General features: G+C 39.2%; 1 protein-coding gene and 1 long non-coding RNA gene across 2 annotated transcripts in view; one reads left to right on the forward strand and one right to left on the reverse strand.

The window, feature by feature from the left end:
• The window catches only part of CCDC146 (coiled-coil domain containing 146), a gene marked incomplete at its 5' end in the record, with an annotated part of 114,203 nt that overhangs the window by 4,787 nt on the left and 89,123 nt on the right, over positions 1-20,293 (reverse strand). Inside the window, 8 exons of the mRNA XM_082632315.1 lie at positions 309-446; positions 981-1,109; positions 4,981-5,209; positions 6,780-7,004; positions 8,243-8,407; positions 8,500-8,588; positions 11,300-11,470; positions 12,112-12,207. Of these exons, the coding sequence (XP_082488441.1) occupies positions 309-446; positions 981-1,109; positions 4,981-5,209; positions 6,780-7,004; positions 8,243-8,407; positions 8,500-8,588; positions 11,300-11,470; positions 12,112-12,207 (1,242 nt within the window). The remainder of the gene's footprint in view (positions 1-308; positions 447-980; positions 1,110-4,980; positions 5,210-6,779; positions 7,005-8,242; positions 8,408-8,499; positions 8,589-11,299; positions 11,471-12,111; positions 12,208-20,293) is intronic.
• The window catches only part of LOC309810360, a 34,249-nt gene that overhangs the window by 4,329 nt on the left and 9,627 nt on the right, over positions 1-20,293 (forward strand). The window contains exon 3 of the long non-coding RNA XR_014294970.1: positions 19,088-19,176. This is a non-coding gene — a long non-coding RNA (uncharacterized lncRNA). The remainder of the gene's footprint in view (positions 1-19,087; positions 19,177-20,293) is intronic.

Here is a 20,293-nt window from a genome sequence, read left to right on the forward strand (position 1 = left end):
GCACATGAAATATGAAGATAATGACTGTCATATTTGAGTAGGTGCCCTGTTAAGTGAAACTTGTATACTGTCATTGAAAGGTTTAGGATTTCCCACTATAACGAGAATTCATTCAGGGAACAAGACTGAAACTTAACCTTGGACAATTCTCTGAGTCATCTTTACATTTTAAATTTCAATTTTTTGTCTTTATCTATTCATAAAGCCTAATCTCTCCGGGGCTTCCCCCAGTAAATGAAGCAGTCTGTGGAAAATGGAAGGTGATAGAGGAGGAAAGGCAGAAGAGAGGGGGCGGGGGCTTGGCAGACCTTCTTGGCTAAGAGCAGTGTGTCCTGCTTGCAGGCCTGCATTTTGCTGCAGAGCCTGTCCGTGAGCCGGGAGACCTGTTCATAGATGAAATCCTTCTCCAGCAACTTCTCCTCCTTCTTGGCCAGCTGTAGTTCGAGCTACGGTCGAAAAGAATTTCAATAGGAAAAACAAGTCATGCAAGTCAAGATCTTTCCTAATTAGAGCACTGTTTTCCCTCCTTAATGAAGGGGGGCTTCATTAATGAACATGAATGACTTAATGAACTGGACGAAGTCAACACTTCCCCTCACCCCCCGCCCCCCAGCCCCCGAGAGCTGTGGCACTTCTTCCTCCCCATGGCAAAGAATGGCCCTCTCAGCTCCTTCTAGATTCCACGTTGCCATTCCTCTGATAGGCTCCCATCAGGAAGACAAATTAATCCATTCAAGATGCCAAAATTGCTCCTATGGGCTGTGAGACAGAGATAGGCATTTTGAAAGCACTCAGGTTTTAACTTTGTTGGCAAGCATCTAAAGTCAAGCTTAGGTTTCGTTACTAGATTGCAATGAAAGGACTATATCAGTGACTAGAATAATGAGGGATGAATCCTCATAACATGAAACTGTACCACAGATATCTGTGGCACTGATCAACAGGGACTAATAGATGCTATTTTAAGAAAGGACATTTACCGCATCCATTTTTTTCATCATTTCTTCTTTGGTCATATCTTTCCCTGGAAGGAAGCGTGTTCTGTTCTCACCCTCAGGATTTATAAACTGTTTCTCCAGGTCTTTTATTCTGTCTGTACACTGTGAAAACTATTAAACAAGAAAGAAACAGCAACTTTGCTCAGTCAATCTTAAAGTCACATAGCCCAAGGTCTTTAGGGTCTTTCCAGGCAAAGGTGGAAGGGAATTCTTAACACCCCATCAGCTGGGACTTGTGGTTAAGCAATGTTTCTACTCATGTGTGGTACAGTGAGGAAGATGCCTGTTAACTGACTCTGCAAAGCAAGGCAGTGACTTCTGGGTCATCAAAAAAAAGCTGACTTTACAACCAGTCCTTTTATTGCTTCCCATTTTGTGTTATACTCCCGGGATGCTGTGTGGTTGCAGAGCTCCAACTATACAAACTTGACCTCTTTATTGCATGTTGTTACAGGGGTCAAGGCAGACAGCACAGCATACAGGGCACACAACATACTAGACTCCCGTTTAAAACCCTTTGCTGGCAATAGGCTTAATGGCTTCCCAAAGAAAAGTAAAATTCTTAATTACTAGGTCAACACAGTGTACAGTCTGTGAGGAATAGCCTGAACTATTTGTATCTTTTTTGGTAAACACCCAATGTAATGTTTTATATATTCAACTATATTTGTTGACTCAGTGAGACTTTGGAGGTGGATGAAGAAATACAGAAATTCTCAAGCAGGAGTGGCAGCCACACTTAGCTGTTTTATAGGGAGAGATGTAGAACACAGTGAAAACCAAGTCATCACTTTTAGCTTTTCTACTGAAAATCTGTATAATTGCAGGCAAATCATTTATCTTCTCTAAACCTTAGTTTCTCCTCAACTATCAAATGGGAAAATAAGTCCCAAACTCATGGGATTGATCCATTAAACGAGATAATATATTTAGAGTACTTTAAAATTTTAAACTTATTCTCATCCTCCCGACAAAAAGAATTTCAAATGGTGACATGAATATTTTTTTTCTTCCTGTCTCTCCCACTTAATTGCCCTTAATAGGGAGTTAAAGTATCCATGTATGTGTATTTGTTGTATTTGTTATTAACAACATTTAATGTCTCCTTTTGTTAATTAGGAAATTAGATAGGAAAAAATATATGGTGCTTGCTGATCAAAGTGGTGCCTTGATTGATCTTATTTCCCCATGGGCCTTTGAGGAAAAACTGTATCCTTTTTCGATACAAAATAGTGCTCTTGTGTCAGGAAAACAGTTCACATGACTTCCAGGAGCCCTAAAAACAGGCTATTATTACAAGTAAAATATTGCAGGAAAATGTGATTTATGATAATCCTTGGATTATCATATGTCCTTATGATCATCCTTGGACGATTAAAAACTTTCAAGCAACCAAAAAAAAGCAAACCTTAAGAGAATTCTGAAAATGATACAAAAAAGGGGAAGATTGAAACAAAAACACAAAACACTGTAGCTATAACAAATAACAGGATATGAGAGAGATCTGGCACTACATGGCAAGGTACAAAAACAGCTTGCTTGAAGCTTGAAATTTCACACCGTATCCTTCAAAGGGCCCATGTGATTAGTGCTGAGTATACAATTAAATAATTAGGTGCAGTCTGAAGACTAATGCAAAACTTTCTATTCCACTGTTCTTAAGCTTAGAACTAACTCTGGTAGAACAGGGAGCTGATGATAACACATAGTCCCTATGCTTCAATTCATATGCAGTCAGAATGATAAATGCTCACACCAGGCAGGGTGTACTATCATTGAATGCATAGTATTTTCCTCTTGGGTAAACTGAATTCATATTTTATACTGGATTACTGGTTTTATATAATAAATGCTAAGTATACATATATATATATTTTTTTTAAGAAGAACTAATTTTATCTATTTTAATCTATTGAATAGATAATTTCTAATTTCTAATTTGCAGTTAACACAAGTAAAATGCTTCCATAGTACAGAGTGAATTTTTTCTGTTGTGGATCTTACTGGATTTAAAGTCCTTTTGTTCTGCTGGGCATGTTGATGATGTAGCATGGGCGAAGATGGCCTTGAAAGTGTGTTCTGGGAAAGACCTGGAGAGAGCTGAATTATTCTGTAAAACGGAGTGAGACAAACGTGGGGTGCCTGGGGCGCAGTCTGGACGGTAAGGCTGTGGAGGGGAGATGGGGGGTGAAAGATGGAAAGACAAGCCAGTGAAATGGAACCAGGCTAGGGGGTTGCATGGGGTAGTACACCTGGGGGACTGTTCCCAGTGGTGGCGTGGGAAGGCATACTTGTCTGATACTTAATTTGAAGTTCTTTGCATTTCTTTAATATACCCCCTCACACTGGTGCCCCAATTCTTCAATAAAGTCAGTTCACAGACACAGGCCTGGCATGAATGGTCTTGTGCAGGTGTAGGCGGAAGTTGGAACCAGTCCCGAGTCTGCACTGAAGTGGCACAGAAGTGGCCCAGGCACTGTGTGTCAAGATGATGAGCGGATCCCCCAAAGGAACCACTAATTGGAAGCAGGAGTCAGAGCTGCAGGAATCCTGGGGAGGCTTTGTGGGAGACCTGGGGGAGGCCTGGAGGATGTTCCAGCCAATCCATCTAATTCAGGGCTACACTTATTGAAGAAGTGAATGGGAGAACATATGGCTAAAGAAACAAACACTGGAATCAAAACCTTACCATATTTGTGCAAAATGAAAGATCCTATCATCTGTATAGCATATTACACGTTGAAATGCCATAAAATATGAAAGTAGAACCATCATTCAGTTCCATAAAGTCCTGTGAATCCCATGACATGATTAAATTAAAAAAAAAAAGACCCAAAACTGTGTCTATAGCATGAGCTAATGAAAACCATCTACTTGTAAACCTAGAAAACGACCAGAATGATTTCGTCCAGATTTTTGATAATTTTAATAGTGATTATATGTTGGGGATAGAATTTTTTTCTTTAAAATTTTTTGTATTTTTTTCAAAACTTCATTAACAGAGTATATCTTAATTTTATAATCAGAAAAAAATATGAAAGCAAACCTGACATTTTATTATTATTTAAAAATTTTTTGGCTGCACCCCGTGGCATGTGGGATCTTAGTTCCCGGACCAGGGATCGAACACACACCCCTGCATTGAAAGGTGGAGTCTTAACAGCTGGACCACCAGGGAAGTCCCTAAACCTGACATTTTAGAAAACATGTTATAGGTTAAAATGTATTTCTGCTACATTGAGTCAATGGAAAAAAGTTTAGGCCACGAATTGTTTAGTTTAATTTTTTCTTCTGTTTTCATTAAGAAAAAAGTATAATTATTACATGTGAAGAAAATGGCTTTATATTTATGGTTTTATTTATTGCTATTTTATATTTAAATTTTATGACTTTATTCCACTTTAAAAAAGGCCATGTCAGAGGCCAAGTTATTAAATTACAGGGAAACTACAGGGGTTAATAAGGAGTCTAATTATATGCGATTACCCATTAATAAGAAACAACAATCTTGGTTCTAGAATATCAAAGAGAATCAAAAATAAGAGAGCTAGATGGTCTGCAGGATCTTTCCAGCAAGCATCAAAAACATAATTATGAATAAAAATAAAAACAAACCAAATAAAAAACAATTATGCTGGCCGTAGTGAAAGCCTGGCTTACTGAAGTTTTGAGCTCTGAAGCAGCTGAGTTAGAGCTGAGATTTGGGAAGGTCTAAATTCCAAGAAAGGCAGAAAGTGCTTCATGGGGGAAAAAAAGACAATCTGTAGCTCAGATGCCTGAAGCACAGATTCTACTCTGGAGCAGTGTTCAAAGGCATTTTTAAACAGGACATTTAACTCAAGAGTTCTTGTAGGTACCAGGAGTAGCATGGCTTGATTTACATGTAAGAACTTATATGACCTACAAAGCAATAAAGGAGAAAAAAAAAAAAGAAAAAAGCAGCAAATGTTCCCAGGAAGTGTGTCATCAACACTTTTCCCACCTGAATCTGGAGCACTGCTAAATCAGCATCCAGAGCCCTCTTGAGTGGCAGCAATTTCCGGGTCACGTGAATCTGTCTTTGCTTCTCCGCAATCTTCAGTTTCAGGAATCGGATCTTTTCTTCCAGGACATGTATTTCAATTTCTCCATTTAGCTTCATCTTCTCTTGGATATTTATTTTTTCATAAAAAATGCACACTTCCTCTTCCCGCTCTATCAGCTGAACACCACTATGGTCAAATTGAGAGGCAGAGGCTAAGAGGATGTTGAGGCCACTGTTTTACTAGTCACTGTGGTTCTCTCTGGATTTGGGTGCAAAACACACATCAACACTGCATGATTCCAGAAGACAATAGATATTCACAGTTGGCTTTCTAGTTAAACTCCACATTTTGAATTTTTCTGGGCATGGGAGAGAGAGGGTTGTGTAGAATCTGGACTCTGAGCTGACCATATTGTTGGCCGGCCACAGTATCTCTGCAAGTCCCAATGGTCCTCCTGGGGTGGAAAAGAATGTCACTCCCCACGCATGAACAACATGATCCCAGAGTCTGATTTTCTGCAGACCCTTTTCAGGGGCCAGACCTGCCAGCCGAGGGCTGGCCAGAAGTACCCAGGCAGGGGGCCAGGGAATGCGTTTCTGGCAGCTATTCGGTTCTATCTAACTTGCCAGGACCATTAGGCTATTTTAAAGTTAAATATTTCTGATGTACATTTCCCCATAAACAGGCAAATCCCCATGATTACAGCCCTTTGTAATCATGCCAGAGGAAATACCCCTCCTTGTGAGGAGACTATGAGAAGAAACAAAGTAAGAATTTTCTAACTCCAGCCCCAGAACTGACCAGGGCCTGGGAGCACACTTCCTAAATGCTTTGGTTTGTGCCAGGAGCCAAATAAGAGGACTTTTTTTTTATTTCCCCAGAGAGAACACCTGCCAGCCCTTTGAAAAAGTGGTGTTTGGTCACACCCTGAAGCTCTTCCCCCACACCGTGCCTATCCAGTATCCCCAAGTGCATCTTTAATTGCTCTCTTTCTCTCTCTCTCCTCCCTCAAAACATGTGTGCACAGGGGTGTATTTGGCTAATCTTAGCTCTGTATTTTGTTTCATTGGCCATTCACTGGCTCATCTCATGAGCTTCTTTGTTCTCTTGACAACAGAAGCCAGGTGTGATGCTTTACCACCTTTTTGTACTTTCAGGGCCCAGCATTTAACACAGAACACAGCCTTACACAGAACAGCACACAATCAAGGTTTGATGAAAAAAAATCTAATACCTGATGTAATTACTACAGGGCTCTACAATCTCACATGCCAGATTTCTCAAACACAAGCAACTTGGGAAAACTGTTCAGTAGTAATCAATTAATAATATTATTATAGCTGGGAGAAATAATGCTACTCTTGAGGGTCTTACTTACTTGCTGAGAAAATGAACTGGGTGAATGGCTTAATGAATAAACCTGTCCCCCAAGTAAATACAAGATCCAAAGACTTACTTATGTCCATTATACTGAAATAATTTGATGGTATCCTGATCCTGAGTGGTAGCCTGGTAAAGGACTTCGATCCTTAAGCAAGCAACTTGCCAAACCCTACTCTTGCCTGTCTTTCTTACAAGGACAGAGTTTCTTATTCTCAGGGAAAGCACACAGCCCCCTCCCCGCCCTGCAAAGGCTGATGAAACCTGAGTGTCAAATGTCCCTCACTATCCCCTGTCAAGTCTAGAGAAAAATGTGCAACATTTCTAAATCGGATCTCTGGGTGCTTTGCTCTCCCATCAGGTTCCTGGTTTTTACCTTTCATTTCGATGCTGAACGGCTTTTTCGTATTTTTTGCGAAGCTGCACCATCTCCTCTTCAATCATTGTGATCTTGTTGGCAAGTCTGTCAGTGTTATTTAACTGGGCTTCCTTCTTCTCTTTCATTTCCTGAAGTTTTGCTACCATTTTGCACACATCGTTTTGCATGCTTTTTCTGATGGTAATGTTGTTGGCATGCTTCAGCATAGAATTTTTTAGCTTTCTTTAAAAATAATGGGAAAACGGGTACGATTATAATTTCCTTTAGTTTCTTTAAAAACAATAAAGACTTCTGAAACACAAGCAGTACCAAGGTAGCTCTTGATTTAGTGTGTCCTTTGAAATGACAATAGTAGTAACGATATTCATCACATGATACTCTCCAGGAACTTCTGTAATTTCCCAGGTCTCTGATTTGCCCTTATCTGGATTAGGACATCTTTCCTTTGTGCCCCAAGTGTCTGCTGCCCCGATTTATCAAAGCAAGAGACTAAAGGGATTCATTTACTGCTCTGTCATCCCCAGGAGGCTCTGCTATCTTGAGGGCGGAGGCGGTTATATCTGACAATGTCCACTGGACCTAAGGTAGTGCCTGACTCCATATAGCATCACAATAAATGCTGAGTGAATGCATGGCCTCTATAAATGATATTTTACTTTCATGTAGGATGAGAAACTGATTAGGATGTTAGATTTGCCTTTTCATACCAATCCCCTCACACCTCTACTCCCACCCAACCCCCTCCACTACCCCACACACAAGAGCCCGTTTTGTAATATCTTTATAAAAGGAAACTGGGCAGTAGTGGCCACCAGAAAAAGTTCAGGTTGTATAGACTCTGTGGGTCAGGGACTAAATACAGGTGAAAGAGTCTACCAGATCTTGGCACACGGTAAATAATAAAGTTTAAAAAAACAACCATTGGATTAATTCATTTAATAACAAAAAGTCCTATATAAAGGACTATTTCTATGGGTAAAAAAAGTGAGCCCAGAGAGCTAGCATAGCTTGCCCAAGATCGCACAGCTAATAAGTGGCAGGGCTGGGATTTGGGTCTAGAAAGCCCCCTCTCTTAACCACTCCTCCATACTGCCTCACATAAGCTCATTAGATGCTTCACACCTACAATTGTGGGATGCTGGTTTATAAACATTTGATTGTCTTCTAACATTAAATGCAAACTGTCAAATTTGTGCTTTTATTCGTAAATGAGTAAATGAAAATGAAGTGAGCATAGTTACAGAGTATAGTTTTCCATCCACTTAAATATGGCTCCCAAACAGAAGCATAAGGAATCACACTCAGATGCTTACCTTGTCAGCTGTAAAGCGGGGTGTGTGAGCAAGGGCTTTTCTAGTTTTGTAAAAGACTTTTCTATTTCCTCATCCCCCAGGGTATTTTATCGCTTAATGACTCGGAAGAGAAACTTTTGAAAGGACAGTAGTTATTATAACACTTACCTTTCTTGAGTAACTGCACTATTTCTTAAAATTTCCAGTTCATTTAATGACATTTTATGCCTTCCTTTTATTTCATTGACTTTCTGGTGAGCTTTGTGAAGTAAGTTAATAGATTTGTTTCTTTCATTTCGAATAGTGTCATACAGTTTAGCAAACTCTCTGAGTCTGTGAAAATACAAGTGTTTTTGAAATTTGTGAAATAAATAGGTTTTTTTCCCCCCCAGCCAACTAGCTAAGTTCTCATGTAATTCTTTTACCTCCGATGAACTTCTCGTTTTCTCTTCCTGTGTATCCGGATTTCAAGATCCTTTGCTTTGATCTCCCTAACAATGTTGGTATATTTTTGCTGAAATATAGAAATTAATAGTGAGATTTTAAAAACAGTCTACCACCAACAGCATACGGATACTCCCAGCCTCAACCCGTCTCATTACTGTCCATTAAGGACGATTCTATCTTCATCAGCTGGGTCGTGCAGATCGGGGGGGAAGAGGAAAGGGGGAGGGGATGAAAATTTCCTGGCCAGCTGAACTGAATCACATTGGCTAGGACAGAGGTTAATTAAAGGAGAGAAAGATGGAGAGAGGAGGAAAAGAAAGGAGACTGCCCAGGTTGGTTTGAGGAAAAGTTCCGAAAACTTTTTTTTTTTTTTTTTTTTTTGCGGTACGCGGGCCTCTCACTGTTGTGGCTTCTCCCGTTGCGGAGCACAGGCTCCGGACGCGCAGGCTCAGCGGCCATGGCTCACGGGCCCAGCCGCTCCGCGGCATGTGGGATCTTCCCGGACCGGGGCACGAACTCGTGTCCCCTGAATTGGCAGGCGAACTCTCAACCACTGTGCCACCAGGAGAGCCCCTCGGGAAACTTTTGAAGAGCAGAGGAATGGTTGTGGACAGCACAGCCGGGCTGGGTGAGTGAGGAATTTGTGGAAGATAGATGAGAGAAGGGGACTTGGAGTCAGTTTTGATAAATGTTACGAGTTGAAGGCTCTGTGATATTTTGTGAGACTGAAGCCATGCTTTTAAAGCGCTTTTCCATTTTTTTGTACGGTGGGTGTGTTTTCTTACACAGTGCAGCGCCATGCTGAGACCAGCCCCATAGGGAGCTGAAAAACAGATTACACGTGAATATTTTAAAAGACGGCAGGTATATTTCCAAAGTGCTCAATATATACCACATGTTAAATGCGCTAGTTAACGTTCTTCAAGTACAAAGATGCTGGGTCCTTTATCTAGGGTGAGAAACGTACTCAAAGAAGTACAGTATTTTGCTAGTAGGAACCAGAGGAAATGGTTTCTGCTGGCCTTCTCTTAAGGACCGCGAGAGCAAAACCCATATGGTTATTCAAAAGAAACTAGGCATCAGAGCCAAGATTGACATGTAGCAATTTTATGTTGTTCTCAGTGAGAATGGGAGTCAGGAAGAAACTAATATTATTTAAGTAACTGCGTGTATGAAGAATTAAAGAGATAAAAAATGTAGTGTCATCCACGTCGTCTTGGAGGTAGTGGTAACATTGACTTTTCTTTCCCCTTCACCTTTTTTTTTTTTTTTTTTTTTTGCGGTACGCGGGCCTCTCAACGCTGTGACCTCTCCCGTTGCGGAGCACAGGCTCCAGACGCGCAGGCTCAATGGCCATGGCTCACGGGCCCAGCCGCTCCACGGCATGTGGGATCTTCCCGGACCGGGGCACGAACCCATGTCCCCTGGATCGGCAGGCGGACTCTCAACCACTGCGCCACCAGGGAAGCCCACACATGTATCAGTTTTTGAGGTTAATTTAAAAATTGTCTAGTTCATAAAACAGATCCATGTTCCTCGTAACAAGTATCCCTGTGTCCTCTCCTCTCCTCGTTTTGCTCCTGTTCCTTCTCCCCTCCGCCAGCCTGTTCCCTCAGGCAGTCTCTCTCCCCCATTCCTCCCTGGCCACTGCCTTTTCTTTCTTTACTGAAACGCAACTACCCCATGAACTCTTCCGGGCTTTGCCTCAGCTTCTGGGAGCAGGGTCCAAACTGCTCAATAGGGATTAAGTAACCTTCCCCACCTGACCTTTCCTGCTCTCTGGTTTCAGTATTTGACACCCTTTTCCCCATCTTCCCATGCTCCAGCCATGCTAAACTTCTTTTAGTTTCTGTCTCTCAAATGTTTTGGGTGGGTGAGTGAGAAATAAACAGTTAAAGGGCAATTTGAATAGTTTGCTGTGGGTTGTGTGACGTAGATCTTCACCCCAGTTTTCTCTCATCTGTACCTAACCTCATGGCTCACGAATGCTTTGATGTGAGTTCTTTCTGGAAAACAAGAAGAAATGCTACCCTGTGTGAATGCTTGCTCAGAATTAGACAAAGCTGCACTCAGAAACAGCCAACATCTGGGTCACATGGTAAATTCAGGTATTCTATTTTAGTAACGTCATATCGTATTTATTTTTAACAGGGGACTTCTGGACACAATCCTTATGTGGAATAAATGATTCTAATTTTAGAGTTTTAGCTAGCATGATAGGAGGGTTGTTTTTGCTGTTGGTTTCCTTGTTGGCTTTGTTTGGGGATGTTGCACTGGGTCAGCTCTCGTACTTTGTCAGGAGCCCAGGAAAGTCATGGCGTGAAGCAGTTACTAAGGGTAATTGTCCTAGGATTGGTTTAAATGATGCTGGCTTGATGAACTTGGGAAGGAGAGTGGTCTAATGCTGTGGCTTCTGAGTTGTTCTGGGCAAATCACAATGGACTATGAGATGGTGGTGAATCACAGACACCTGCGCCTGTGCGCCTGTCAACCATGTTCCCTGAAGGCACCCACCTTATTCTTACTGAAATTGTCATCTGTTCAAATCCTCTGCTTGTTGTCATTGACCTAGTTCTTTTCCCCTCTAGATTGTTAGCTGTTGCCAGTTGAATCCTTGGAATATTTTTCAGTGCATGATTGAGTTTTGTTTAGGGAAGCTGTATAGTCACTGAACTTGAAGGAGACTTAAAATCATAGTTTTCTGATGAACATTGTATTAAAAGGAGGCTACCCTGGACTCCTGTGGTAATTAGTGGATGGTTACAAAAATGCAGTTACCTGAGCTTTCAGGAAATCCTTGGATTTTTGCTCTTTCTCGTCAATTTTGATTTGAGTCATACGGACAAGTTTGAATACCAGCTCTCGCATGTTTTCTTGCTCCTTTAAAAGCTTGTTTTCTTCAGCAAGTTGCTGTTCTACTAACTTAGACTCAGCTTCTGATAGGATTTTCTTTTGAAAAAACACAAATATTATAATGCATTTATTTGAAAGAATACACTAAGGCCAGTATCTCAGACTACTATTTAAATTTTCTATGTAGAGTTTATTTTGTTAAAACACAAAAAGTAACTCTGCTGCCTTAGCACCAAGTATTTTCTTTATCTTATAAAAGAATGTGCAAACATGATAACATGTTTAACGCAGAACTTTTTCTTATTCAGACTGTATTTTCAAGTAATTTTTTGAAGAGAAATAAAAGCATGTTTTTTTTGGTTTATTTGTTTATTTATTTATTTATTAAAAGCATGTTTTAAAACACTTTGACAGTGGCTTGAATAAGCAAAATTTGAAATTAGACGTGACTGAAATAAAACACTTATTGTTCATTTTTAACCAGTAGGCTTTTTACTTTACAATCTCATGAATCTGTATAATTTTTGCTGGTTAAAACACATTCTTTTTTTTTTTTTTTTCCAAATTTTAATATGGGTTTGGAGTGGACTTTGAGATAAAGAAACAGACCCACATTAAGTAGGATCATATTCTCTTTGATAACTCTCCTATTAATGAGGTTTCATGGAACAGTGTTAAAAACACAAGTTTGCTTTAATCACTCTTAGATAGAAGCTTAAGTGAAAGTTGATATTAACCTGCTGGGTCAAATTCCTCTTAGCCGCTTCAACTTCCTTATGGAGCTCTCGCCTTCTCTCAATTAATGTAGAATCATCTTTAGGGATAGCTTCAATCTGGAAATCAGAGTTTAAAATAGGTATTTATACCTATTGAAAGAAATCTTCAGTGTCATGTAGTCAACCCTGTCACAACCTTTTGCAAATGGTAGGGAAATTGTGATTCTTACTCTTAAAGGAATTGTCTATTATGCTGAATATTCTTTATAAAGTCATGGTAAACTAAAATATGAAGACTTGTCAAAAATCTATAATTCACCAGCTGCAAATATTCTATTTCTCATTCATTTGGAAATAAAAACTCTTACTACTAACAGTTGCTAACATTTATAGAGTACGACTATGTGTTAGGCAAAGTTCTAAGTGCTTATATGTATGGTCTTATTGAATCTTCACATAACCCCATGAGGTAGGTTATATTATCTCCAATTGTACAGATGAGGAGAATGAGGAACAAAGACGTTTAAGCACCTTGCCTCAGTGACGTATGTGCACACCCAGGCAGGTAGATCCCATGGTCCTAACTCTGTATTTTACTGCCTCTGTAACTCATGCCTCAGCACTTTGGAAACAGGCATATTCAAATGATGTTTATTATACTTATAAAATCTGAATTCATTTATGAAACACTATAGATTTCAAATTAGGAACTATTAACAGAATAGTTGGAACTATTAATAACAGAATAGTTGGCTACTCTTATGTAGTAGTTTGAGGACCTGGAAAGTTCTTACACAAAAGAAAAACCTCTTAACTTTTTTGTTGATACTTGAAACTCTACCATTGTATTTCAGTTGTACTGGCTTGTGCTTTTGTCCTCTGTTGAAGTACTTTGAAGAGAGGGCAACATCTTATTCTATCAGTCTTTGCTCTCTTATTAGGAATGAGCTTATCAGATTCTTTATGATGGAGAAGAGAGCAGAGAGAAAGAGGACACACAGCAACTGATGGGGAAGGAGTACCATCCAAGGATACAGGAAGGGTTATCTTGGGGTGCTGAGTGCATACTTGACTCAGAGCAGACTTAGAGTTGGATCCTCACACCGAAAGCAATCTGATGTGGTTCATTTCCTACTGTGATGGCACACACTTCTAGGCACCAGGATTGAGTATTGACTAAAATTTGTCCCAGGAAGGGAAGATCATACTCTTTAGTGATTTAAAGGTCACTAAACAGGATCCCTCTGAAGTTTACGCTACTCTTTTAAAGTAGCCGAAGTGTGTCTTTGGATGCCCCACAATCACGAACCTGTGCGTTGTCAGTAGCATCTTTTGTACCCACAGATGCCCAACGACATCCTGCTTTCCATGGCCTCTCCTAGCATGGAGAGCTAGCTGCTGAGAAGCACGCACTGGACTTAGGAAGATGAGACATGGTCTTGTGAAATCCATGTAACAATATATAGAACTTGTGATTTTGATGAGCAGATAATTGCTACAGCAGGTCAGAAAATGGAGAGCTCAACGTAGAATTGAATAATCAGGAAAGATTTCATGGAAAAGTTAATAAGCCAGCGAGGAAGACTTTGATTTCTCCTTCTGGAAAGTAGAGTTAATTCTTCCTGGACAGATTGGAGTCCAGCAAGCATCTTGGTGTCTGTCTATTTCTCTGCCACTGGTGTCCAGGAGTGGGCTGCTCCAAGTGATTTGCTCCCAAGTGTAGGCAAATCTATACATGTATACTAATGGGGACTAGAGAAGCGTATAAGCTTTCTACAGAAGATATGATGAGAGCACACTCATCAACTACTCTGTCAAGTAAAGGCTCCTGACAAATTTTCCTGGATTCAGGTCTCAGACATTCAGGTTTTTTCCAGTGTTTCGAATTACAAACAGTACTGCAATGAATGATACTAATTTTTGAACTCTGGCTAACTGCTTCTCTGACACATTTCTCAACTCTCCACAAACCCACCCCTCTGGTTTCAGGAAGGAATTAAGTATGCTTGGTTTGTGGAAGAGGTAACAAGGTAGCAGAGCCTGCTGGCTGCCTAGCCAATATCTACCCTCCACTTTGACCTTACTAACAGAACCCCAAGTTTGTTCAGAGCTGCAGTGTATCAAAAAATCTTCAGACTCCTTTGCAGTTGAGGGTGATGAGATGAGCCAGGACAGTCCAATAAAATGTAAGTGGAAATCTCCTGGATAGGGCTCCTGGGAAAGTGACTGTTTTCCTGTTAAAAAGACAGAGTCCTCCAAGTCATCTGCCATATGCATCTTGCTCTCTGCCCTTCCCCACTTCTGTGTGATTTTATGCCCAAAGGCAGAATGGCCATTTTGTGACCTTGGAGAAAAAAAATATACATGTTAAAGATGACAGAAGAAAAAGCTAAGAGGATCCTGGACTTTTCATTATGTGAAACTACCTGGTGTGTGCCTATCTCTGGATTTTTTATTATGTGAATAAAACAACCCCCTATTTACTTCAGCCACTGTAATTGAGTTTGTTAATTCTTGCAGCCAAATTGTAAACCTAATTGATATATCTTTTGAAAGGAAATCTTTCTAAGGTAATCTGGAAAATGGGCTGGAGTTAGACTGAAGCTTCCACTAATGGGAAAGGGAAAAAAACTGATCAAGTATAAAAGTTCTAATTATGTTCTAATATTGAGGTACAGTAATTTACCATTGTTTTTGAGCCCCAAACTGCATATATCAGGTTTTGTAAGCTTATTTATTTTAGTTCTTTGTTTTGATTTTTATAGAGTAGCATTTCATATTTAAAAAAAATTAATGTGTGTTCATTGTAACCAAAAATAAATAAATAAAACAGTAAGTAAAGTAAGAAATTAAACATCTTCTGCTCCCCACCTCTACTTCAGATGTTACTCACCAGGAGGCAGCATTAATAGATTGGTGTCTGTTCTTCCTGACATTTTTAATATATGAATAAACATCAGTAACTTTCATAAAGTTAAGAAATTAGACGTATTCTGTTGTAAACATCCCAATTATGTTATATCAGTGAACCTTTCTTTAAGGCTTTGATGTTTTTCTAAAATATTTGAAATTTTCATGAGGTTTTTGGCTCAGAATTCTGGGAGAGTCTCTACAGTCAAAGGCCTAAGAGAATCAAACAACTGTCCCTAGGGGGAAACAAATTTTGAAGAATAGCCTGAGCCCTTCATGCTTATCTTTTTTTATCTTTTTGTTTTCGGATTGCATGCAAGTTTGAAATGTTCATTCAGGCTGGGAGTGACTGGCCTGACCCACTCCTATTTTCAAGTACTGCCAGCCAGCATAGGACTATGGCTGGGCTAATTATAAGTCATAAGTTCAAAGAGGAAGTTAGTCTCTCCCTGAAACTGAACTAGGACAAAAACATAGACTTTTCTTGAAAGCACTGAAGGAAAAGGATTTTAATATATTTTCATTTCTGTTAGTTCTACATTATATGAGTGTTATTTTATGAGCTTAATAGCTAGAAGTATCCTAATATAAATAGCATTTCTTTATTAAAATATGAACAACTTGTGAGCAATCTACCACAATTTCCTCTTTGGTGAAGAGTCATTCCTGATATATTTGTGTCCAGTCAGATCAGTCTATAGTGGCAAACCTCATCATCAGAAACAGCATCCAGCTAGCTTTACAGTATCCCACTCTTAAATATAAGCAGATAGACAAGGATGACCAGATATTTGAGAAAAGTTTCGAGTAAGAAAGAGAAAAGAACAAGCAAGGACACAAAAACAAACAAAAAAACCAGGAAGATGTAATCTGAAGAAAGATGTAATTTGCAGAAAGAAGAAAAAATATAAAAAACTATCAACGTTCTCAGTGAGATAAGAGAAGATATGAAGAATAAGGATACTATAAGAAATAAACATTAGGAGAAAAAGAGATCATGGAAATTTAAAATATGATAACAGAATGTAGGATTAAATAGAATGACTGGAAGAAAAAGTTGAGGAAATCTCCCTTTTAGCAAGTCCAAAAAACAAAAGAATGAAAAATAAGAGAAAAAAACGACAAGAATGTTAAAAGACTCTTTTAGAAGGTCCAACATCTTGGTAATAGGGGTCCCAGAAAGAGAACAATAAAGTAAAAGTAGACCAAATTGGAGAAATTATTTAAGACAAAGTCTCAGAATTGAAAGACATGAGCTTCCATATGCAGAGAGCCCACTAAGTGTCCAGCATGATGACTAAAAGTAGAAGCCCCACAAGTGGGAACTTCATTGTGAAATTTAAAAATTTTAGAGGCAAGTAAAAAATCCTACAGGTTTCCAGCATGGAAAAAAAAAAAACAACTGGTTTCAAACAAAGGATCAAGTATCAGAATTGACACCAAGTTTCTTAGTAGTGACTTTAGACGATAAAAGACAATTGATCAATGCCTTCATTATGAGGAAAAATAATTTCCAATTAAAATGTCATATCCACTTAAAGTATTATTTATGAAGCTAGAGTGAGGATAAAATATTTTCCAACATGAAAGGTGTTCTGGCATGCACTTTCTGACACACAGGTCTTAAAAAACTACTCTCCATTCACCTTTCTTAGGAAGCTACTGGAAGACATGCTCCTCCCACAAAAAGAGAATAAGCCAAAAGAGAAATAGAAGAGACACATGAAATAGGGGATCCAACATAGGAGAGAGGTAAAGGGAGTCACCAAGATGATGGAGTAAGGCTCCTAAGCTGGGGAGTGTACATGTAGAGAAGTGAGACCAGTTTGTTACAGATCAGAAGGCTGAGAAGGGAAAAGCAGCTTCTGAGATCTGGGAGTTGGCACTCACAGCTGGGCCTTGGTGTTCTCCTACTGAACACAAACAATTTCACAGAAAATCACCATCAGACAAGACCATTCTATGATCATAGAAAAAAACAAGACCACTCTGTATTTGTCTTTGGTCACAGATAAAAACATGAACATTTTCCAAGCCACAAAATATCACGTATTCCCATCTCACAGTCTTCCTTACCAATTACAGCTTTAACTTTAATCTAGTCTTTTCTCTTTCTATCTTAAGATTTATTAAGATACTCAATCACAGAATTAGCCTCACTTTCTGACAATATTCAAATCTAGGGCAGAGTCGCATTTTCTTAAACCATCCCCCAAAACATGTAACACAAGCCCAAATACTGTAAGGCCTTTCTAATACCCTGTACTGAGATACTCTACTGTTCCCCTTGGTGAGTGTTTTCCCTTGCTGCAATGAGTAATAAACTCAACTCATTCAACCACAGATACGTTCCTGCTGGACTTTGACTGGAGGTTACCAAAAAGTCTCAAGTGATTTCTTCAAGAAGGTTAAATGAATAGACTACCAAATGTGTTTTAACATGCTGAGAGAAAATTTATACAATTAGAGGACAGTTTGGCGTTGAACTAATTATAAGTATACAGAAAACTACAAATAAAAAAATCAGAATGTTTATAAATTTGGGGGAACACAAAATTTTGTAAGTAATTATCTAATATGACTCAGGTGTGAATAACCTTTATGTATTCATAATAATGTAAATATGAGATTTCAAAATTGTTAAAATTATGTCATGAGGCTGTTTATTGTGTGGAGGGACAAGAAATGTGTGTGTTGAACAGGGATATAAAGAAAGCTTAATCCTCATCTTTTATAGTGAGAAGTAAAAATAATCAGGTCTAGAACTGAAAAATCTAGGAGTAGCATTATTAGTATATTACTTAGACTATGAAGATATATCACAAGAATGAGCTAAAGGAAGATGACTTGATTAAGACTAGGAAATATATAGTGTATGTACTGTCATCTACCTTTCTATACCTGACGCAGACATCACTAATCAACTGCAGAGCTGATAAGACAGTGCTGAGTCTCAGAATCCTTTGCAACATGGTCACTACAAGGAGCTACCACCAGCTGAATAGAGCTGGCACTTGGACCATATGATCTTTATGATTCCTCTCAGTTCTTTCATTCTATGATGATGTAAAATAAAGAACATTGAATGTCTTGGTCAGGTGACACATGAAAGTATCATTTAAATATATTAATTTAGTAGCAAAATGGAGGATAGATTGGACATGAAAGGAACAGAACCTAGGGAGAACAGCTGATGCGCAGTGGAAGTCATTCAGGTGATGCAGAGAGGATACTAAGAGGCATTTCTGAGTGTTGTCAATAGGGCCCAAAGGTGCCATCCTCTCCATTGGAATGAAATAACCATATTCAAAGTCTTATCCTGATTATAGAATTTTCTTGAGCCTTTGGAAAAGTTTATATGTATACAGGAAGGAAAGCAACATTTATTTCTTGGTATCGTATTCTTGGTACCACACACCTTCACATGTGTAATCACTTTTATTCCTTGCAATAATCCCAGTTCGAAGGTTAGAAATGCCTAACATCAGAAGCTGTTCAATGGATCTAGGATTTAAACCTGACTCTGCCTGACTCGAAGCTAATGCTCTCCTCTGTATAGTTCTATTGTCACAAGTGTCTTTAACACTGGAAGGAAGTCATTAAGAGAGAGATGCAGAATCACTTCTAAATCAGAGGAGAGAAAAATGAAACTTCTAGAAAACTACAAATAAAGGAAAAGTGCTGTTGGGAAAGGCAGTCTCCTGCATGCAGTCTTTCCACCCCCACTTGGCCACATAAGAGTGGGCTTTGGGCCTAGAACACTTCCTGACAAAGCGATAGAGAGTCCACACAGCCTGTGCTGGGTTTATCACCTTGTGTGGGAATATCTTTCCCTGTTTCAGGCACATTGAGAACTCCTTTGTTCTGCTTAAGCCTGTATGTCAATGGCCCTCAGGCACACCCCCAGTTTTCAGTATTTCAGACTCCACAAGGCGGGGGTGGTGGTGGTCAATGTTCCTTTCGCTGCGGTAAGACAGTTGTGAACATAGGCCAGTCACCCTGAGCTGGCTGTCAGGAGAGACTGCTGGCCACGGGGGACCAATGTCCACTATTGAAGCTGATCTTTCTCTATCTCTTCTTTATGTAGGTAAAGTGTTGTTCCGTCCAGTGCTTGACTATTGTGTTTTCCCTGGTGACTCCAATACCAAGATGCAACGGGCCTCCTCCCCAGGACTGGTAAGTGGTGCATGGCATTCTGCTCGCTTGGGATTGATGACCTGCATGGTATACTGCTTGACATGTATATACAGAAAGTGACATATTTACTTGGTTAGAGGATTTTGTTGTCGTCGTCACAATCTTGGGCATGGTTTTGTGTTTAGAAAGAATAACCTTGCAGAGTCATACTATGCCAGCCCTTCAAACATGACGGTGAATGTCAGAGCAAAACCTCTAGTCACTGAGGGGACTGTATTAAAGTGTAGATATGGGGTTTTATTTCTCTTCAGTGCCAAGTGGAAGTTAATAGGAGCCACGATTAAATGCAGAGGTGTACTGTAATGTGTAGTATGATTTCCTGAGAGTGTGATGTCTTCGACTAAGAAATCCTCCATATTCCAATTTGTTATCGTTTTGCCTAACCCCAGCAAAGTCTCTCTCCCTATGGCAGGCCCATATTCTCTCTCTCTTTTTTTTTAAAGCCCAATAAAAATCATATATATTTCTTGGTACTGCATGACCAACTGTATTTCAACATACAGAAACAAACAGAGCCCACTCTACTTTAGCAGTATAGATGACAGGGCACTTAAGGCTTCTCTTGATTAAAAGCCAAGAATCTTATTTGCATTTCTTTGAAGGAAAAAACTATAATAAGGACAAACTATTGGCAAAGTGATGGACCAAACAGAGAGGAAATTATAATTACAGACTTCAGAGTTCAGTTTAGGATGTATATGTGTGTTGCTTTTATTTTATTTTATTTTTTACACTTTTCACACATCTCATTTATTTATTTATTTTGGATATATTTCTTTTTATTGAAATATAGTTGATTTACAATGTTGTGTTAATTTCTGCTGTACAGTAAAGTGGTTCAGTTATACATATATATACATTCTTTTTTTGAATATTCTTTTCCACTATGGTTTTTCACAGGATATTGAATATACTTCCCCGTGCTATACAGTAGGACCTTGTTGTTTATCCATTCTACATATAATAGTTTGCATCTGCTAATCCCAAATTCCCAATCCATCCCTCCTCCACCCTGTCTCTCTTGTCAACCACAGGTCTGTTCTCTATGTCTGTGAGTCTGTTTTGTAGATAAATTCATTTGTGTCATTATTTTAGA

This window comes from Mesoplodon mirus (assembly GCF_964341445.2).
Source record: "Mesoplodon mirus genome assembly, chromosome: 9".
Lineage (NCBI taxonomy): Eukaryota > Metazoa > Chordata > Mammalia > Artiodactyla > Ziphiidae > Mesoplodon > Mesoplodon mirus.